The 6,749-nt window shown below is 42.1% G+C and overlaps 1 protein-coding gene across 1 annotated transcript in view; it reads left to right on the plus strand.

Moving 5' to 3' along the window:
- The window catches only part of CCKAR (cholecystokinin A receptor), a 662,232-nt gene extending 659,978 nt beyond the window's left edge, over positions 1-2,254 (plus strand). The window contains exon 5 of the mRNA XM_085643324.1: positions 32-2,254. Coding sequence (XP_085499450.1) covers positions 32-579 — 548 coding nt within the window. The 3' untranslated portion in view covers positions 580-2,254. The remainder of the gene's footprint in view (positions 1-31) is intronic.
- The last annotated feature ends 4,495 nt before the right edge of the window (positions 2,255-6,749 follow it).

Consider the following 6,749-nt stretch of genomic DNA (forward strand, 5'->3'; position numbering starts at 1 on the left):
TCCTTCATTAAAGCACTTCTCTTTATCCTAGGCACAGACAGGAAAAACAGCTTCAGTGGGAGCAAATACGAGGAAGGCGATGGTTGTTACCTCCAGAAATCTAAGAGGAGGAAGAGGATGGAAATGCAGCAGATATCCACCAACTGCAGTGTGAAAATTGACAGGGTCAGAAGCAGCACATCGGCAGCCATATTGATGGCGAAAAAGAGAGTCATTCGCATGCTGATCGTGATTGTCATCCTCTTCTTCCTCTGCTGGACCCCCATATTTAGCGTCAATGCCTGGAGAGCATTCAACACGATGTCAGCCGATGTACACCTCTCTGGGGCACCAATTTCCTTCATCCATTTGCTGTCCTACACCTCTGCCTGTGTAAATCCCATTATATACTGCTTCATGAACAAGCGTTTCCGCCTCGGCTTCCTGGCTACGTTCACCTGCTGCCCCAGGTGGAGTGCAAGGGCCTTGGAGAGGGGAGCTGGCATCCCTGAGGAGGAGAGCAGGACTACAAGAGCCTCAATTTCCAGATATACTTACAGCAACGTCAGCCTGTCTGCTGCTCTGTCGGGTCCTACATGAGGAGCAGGATGAGGCTGTGTGTAAGAAACTGATGGTCAGTGGTTCCGCATGGATTTTGACATTGGGAAAGGGAGCCCTGTAATTGTTTAATGGGCGGAGATTCATCTAAGGTTGTCATTGGTCATCCATATCCTTTCTCCCTCCCAAGAGCCATGATACTATTGTGTCCTGTTTCAGAAGAGTATTACTTTCCAGTTTGTGTGTGGTTGTGAAAAGGAGCACTTTCCTCACAAAATAACTGACAGCTTTTTGCTGCAACTCAGAAAACCAAGGAGGAGGTGTCAAATCTTGAGAAAGAAGTGTGTGGCAAGAAGTTTATTTTGAAAGTACAATCATGAGAAGATATGCTTTACATAAGTTATTCATCCTGTGCTCTGCACCTACAGGACCAGCGCTCATCAAACTATGAAAATGGTACAATATTGTCAACCATTGATGGAGGTGGCTGGATGTGTAGAAAACAAAATGGCGTTTTTTAAAATCATTGTACACAGGTGGAGGTGTTAACAAGAAGTCTTAATGTTCTTGCTTGAACTACGTATTGTGCTTGCTGTCAAGTTGCGTGATGTGGAGATATCCCCAACAAACTGATATGATATTTGGACTGTGTTTTCTCCATCTGCTTCCTTTTTTTGCATTTTATTAAAAAATAAAATTCCCAGCACCAGCCAAAGGACCAGAAATACAATTCATTCCAAAGTTGTAACATGAGGATCGTTTAATTTTTCCAATATACTGTGTTGAAATTGTGGTTGTTGAATTTCATGTTACTGGATCAGGAATATAAATATTATCTCACAAACTCTGTTTAGACACCAGAAAACCATTGTTTCAATTGTTTGCAAAAATCTTTATTTTAATTTTTTATGAAGTGTACCAAAGTTAGAAAAGAACAGTAACATTGGTAGCAGAACTTCTTTCGTAGGTGTAATTTCCATGGTGGATTTGCCACCTGGACCAACTACCACTGGAACGCTGAAGCATTGTTAGTGCTATTCCTTCAGCTTTTAGCCCCCGCAGTGCGTATTACATGCAGACCCCTTATTGATCACTTAGAATTCTGAAATAGGAGTATGGCATGTATAGGTTTAGGCAAAGTCAATGAGTATCCTTAATAACACAGAAAATAGGTAACAGTAAGAAATAAGTAGATAACTCTCAGTATGGTGTGCAAATTAATTTAGTCTTCTCTCCCTTGTTGCTAAATTAGATAGTCTGTACTCGATCTGTTGTCCCATGTACCACTACATCTGTCCACAAATACCTGTGTGGCGATCAATAGTGTAGATCACTGATTACCATACTTTCCTGTGTCACAGCAAGGAAATAAGTTAGACTGCTAATTTATGGTAGCCTATGAAGGGGAACTTGTTGGTGTTAAAATGCATTACTATTTCATGTAGTGAATCAAAGATCATATTGTTCAAGATTGTTCTAATTTGAAAGTAATCTTTAAATAACAGTAAATAGAATTGTAATCGGTAAGTGACATGTATGCCTGCTAAGGTAGACAGCATCTAGTTTTGTTTAACTTTGTTGAGGCCCAAGCCATATGTCCTCTGACAAATGCCATTTTTGTCACTTTTGTAGATCAGGTGTGTATACCTACTTCTCCTCTGCACAGGTTTGTGTGCTGCAGATGTGTGATGTCAATCCATAAACCTACACCTAAACTTGTGTTTTTAAAATGTATGTTTTTCTGTATTTCGGGTGGTAAGACAGTCTCATATTAAAAACCTTAAATCTTTAAAGTTTGCTAGAAAAGAACTATCAATCCCAGATTCACAGAAGAGCTGAAATGTGCGATGAAACAATAGCAACCCTTCTAGTTCTTTTGCTCAGCTGAATGCATTACAAATGAAAACATGTTTCTGTGAAGACAGATCGTTCACACCTTCTGAAAAGCTGGACCTGCCAGCTGCTACTCCAAATGACTGGTTACACAACAGCCAGGAAAGATGAAGCACACTTCAATATGGCTGGCAAGTGGGCCAGAAGAGGGGCCTCCAACTTTCACTGGAGGAAGACAGTACAGGAGACATGAGCCAAGTCATAGCTCAGAGAGTAAATTCTCTTTGAGGTTCAGTGGACCAAACAGAATAGGCTAGTGTGGTCTAGGCTGTAGGTCAGAGGTTCACAATCATTTTATTAGATGCATGGTTTTCTCTTTTTTGTTTCCAGGAAAGCAAATGAATCACACTACTGACAAACAAGGAGGAGGAAGTCTGGAAAGTTTTTTTGGATGGGCTACTTACCACAATCAACAGCTAACTGTTTTACCCTTTAAAATACCGTGCTTGCCACCCTCCTAGGACAGAGTCTACTCTGGATTGGAGCTAACAGAAGACATGCTGTTTTCCTATCTCTAGCTCGGTTACAAATGGGGTCTCTAGTTGGCAGAGGTATGCACCCTGTCCAAGTAGGGACCACCACTCTAGTGAGAGTAAGTCAGATACACATCCTAAATTAACCTGTGCTCACTCTCTGATAGCTTGGCCCAGAGCATGCAGGCATAACTTAAGAGACAATGTGTAGAGTATTTGTGCAATACTTATTGCAGTAAAACAGTACAAAACACCTCTCAAAAATACTCCATACCAATTTAGACAAATAGAGCTTAATTCAGAGAACAAAACAAGACCAAAATGACAAATAATAAATAAGTGGAACCGGAATTATCAATTTTCAAAGATTACCTTGAAATCTAGGGCTTAAAAGTCAGTAGCACTTAGGAGTTACTTGAGGTCACGCTGGACCGGGTCAAATCTGAAAAGTCAAGCCTACTGTGATAGAGCATGGGTCATATACAGAAGCCACACAGGCCCTTCTGAAAACAGTACCTTTACGGGGGATGTGTCGATGTCGAGGAGCAGCGGCATCTGTTTCAAGTTACGCCAAAGGGTCCCGCTTCATTTGCAAACTTCTTTATGTTAAAGGCACTGCACAAGTCTCGCAGTTGGATTGTGCATCATCGGTGAACCCCTTATGATGAAGACACTGTATCACCATTGGGGTCCCGCATTGTTGACAAACCACCAACGGTAAAGGTGCTGAGTCATCATCGAGCTGCACTGTCAACGCTGTACAGTCTCTTAAGTGGCCCTGCATCGGCGTCAGAAAATAATGTATTGGCTGTAACTGTGGCAAAGCAGGTAAAGCGTGTGTTTCTGTAGAAAACAGCTGCTGAAGCGCTTTGGAATGCCCAGGACGGGATTGGCACCTCTCGGCAGGACAGGACTCACAGGTGGCAGAGTCCAGCAGCTCAAGCAGAGTTGAATGAAGTCTTTGATGTCAGTGAGACTTCAGAACAGGGGCTCTTTGTGTGGGGACAGACACAGCCCTATTCTGGTGTAAGAGTCAGCTCTTCCCGCCCACATATCCCAGTAAGACCCATCAGCCTGGTGATGGTCCATCAGGAGGTGAATGTCACACTTCAGCTCCCATTGTGCATGACTGTCAAGAGGTAATGCACAAAGCCTAGCTGTCACCCACCCCAGACGTGTATTCGGAGACGGGCAGAGCCACAGAATGGTTAAAGTAAGGAAATGCCATTTTTCTAAAAGTGGTATTTTCAGACTTTCAGTTTCAAATCCAACTTCACAATAAATTGTGATTTTAAATTGTTCGACCAGAGATTCCAAACTCGAAATTTCTAAATTGTCCCAAATGGAAATTACACTTATAAGATAGAACAAGGAAATCCCAATATTTGCCAATGGGCAAGAAAGGCCTTGCAGAGTTTTTCAATACCAGGACATGTAAAACTTAAATGTACACGTCCAACTACCTTAGGGGTGGCATATGTATGAAAAAGGAAGGTTTGGAATGGCAAGTGGCTTACCTTGCCAAATCGACATGGCAATTTATAACTGTAGTCATATGCTCTGCAATGGCAGGCCTGAGTCAGGTTTAAAGAGCTTCTGAAGTGGGCGGCCTACTAGTAGCATTTAATTTATATGACCTGGGCACATGTAGTGCACATTACTAGGAACTTATAAGTACATTAAATATATCAATTGTTGCTAAGCCAATGTTACCATGATTTAGGAACAGAGCACCTGCACTTTAGCAATGGTCAGCAGTGGTAAAGTGCCCAGAATCCTAAAGCCAGCAAAATCAAGTCAGCAAAACAGGAGGTCAGAAAGCAAAAAAGTCAGGGGAAAGCATGGCAACATACAAACAAACTACATCTAACAAGCTCTTTCTAGGAAAGTACTCCTACTGCCCCACAGGGCTAAGAAGCTCCGGTCCTGTCAATTACATCTGTTTTCCCATGTAGAACTTCTTTTCTGAAGGTGGGGGATCTCCAAAGTTCTGGAAGCAGAGGGAGTTTCTGCTTTCCTGGAAAAAAATATAAGCTACAAATAAGCATTTATCTTCTATGCCAATTTGAAACCCCCTTGTGTGACAGTGGGATAGAGAAATCCTGAGGAGATAGGACGCTGTTGTCTATTTTGGAAAATGTCTGAGGACCAGTTGAAACAAGATATTTAGCTATGTCCCTCAAAACAGGAGTTATGTGAGAATTTAGACATTTGACAAGGAAGCAGTAATGGGCTGTAGAAATTTTCATCTCTAGAAATTTGGGTGAAGGTGCCATGTCTAACTGATAAAGATACAACCTCAGCAGCTTCAACCTATCATTTTTCCCTGCTCAGATCTTTTTAGCTGTAAGTTAGCAGCTACATTAGCACTACTTCAACAACCTATCTAACATCATTGACCCCTTTCAGACCCAACTTTTAGCTTTGTCCAGCTTAAGCTTGTTGACCCCCAGAAATATATTAAGTTAAAAGTTTTATGTGCACCAACATTTTTTACTGTAACATGTTAAAGCACGTGTTGTACACAGAACATACCTAGTTTCTTCTCAGCTGTATGGAAGACACTTTGACCTTTTTAACAATTTTCCCAATTGCTCATTGATTACTTTATAAGTTCTGATACTTTTATCTGATTGTCTTAATTTTGTAACATTCTTGTTATTGAGTTTTTTCTTTTAAACTAACATGGTTTAAATTGGCGTGGCCAAGACAGTGACTGAGTGAGAAGCTCAGTTCAGCTCGGCTCTGCTCCTCTGGCTGCTCGCAGCACTAATCTGTGTGTAGAGCCAGCACTAGAGCCTGCAAAAACTGCCACTTGAGACAGGAAATTCCTTAGGAGACAAGCGGCTATCAGGAAACTGAGCGTGGACCTTCTGGTTCCTAAATTAGATCTCTAGCAATTGCGGCACTCGATCTGCATGATCTGGAAGGCATGAGGTCAGTGGAATAACTGGGCCCATCTGTAATCCCTGGTTGGGGTGCCAGCCGCAGGAAGGTGAAGGAACCGGGTTCCACATTCTAGATTTGCTCTGGAACCCCAGGCGGATGTCTCTTTTTCTTTGCATGAAAGCTTGGAGGGGAGGAAAATCATTAGCCAATCAATCATTAAAATTCCAATGAACTATGACTCTGAAGAATCACTGACTTCTGTATAAATTTTGTTAATGTATTACAAAGCCAAGAACAGTTGGACATATAAGCACCTCAAGATGAGGGTTTAAAAATACATTGGAACTAATAAAAAAACAAACCTTCGAGTGAAATTAAGGCGCCGCAACATACACAGTATAACCAGTTCCAGAATCAGGATACAGAAAATGATGACTCCAACTTCTAGATTCCCCTTCCATGGTGGTTCATAGGTGAAAAGCATTTGTCTGTCCCTACACTACCAGTAGCGTGACATCCCTACTTAGCATTTCCCCAAAGGCAAGTTCTGTAAAGGTGTCAGCACGTGAAGGCTTTCTCAGACATACACTCTCATTGAATGGGTCAAGTAGCATAAAGCTACAGAGCTCATTCTAAGACGCTCTCTCTCTCAAGGCAAGGCACAAGTCCCCCATGGCACTGTCCCTGCTTCAATACATGAACTTGTAGGTAGCATCCCGAGATGCGTTGCGATATCACACCATCCAAGCAAGCCACCTTCTTGTAGGTAACTTTCTATGCCACAGCGTTGCTCCCAGGCCTTGGCTAGATTACCTTGAATTCAAAGGCTCCCTCCAATGAGAAAGTACAACAGGTCTTTATTATCTGTATCACCGTTCAATGTATCCTCTCCTCCCTAAGTCTAACTCCTAAAACAAAGACATTATTCTAGCTAATAAAGATGAATGTCTCCACCCG

The sequence above is a fragment of the Triturus cristatus genome, chromosome 2_2 (assembly GCF_964204655.1).
Source record: "Triturus cristatus chromosome 2_2, aTriCri1.1, whole genome shotgun sequence".
NCBI lineage: Eukaryota > Metazoa > Chordata > Amphibia > Caudata > Salamandridae > Triturus > Triturus cristatus.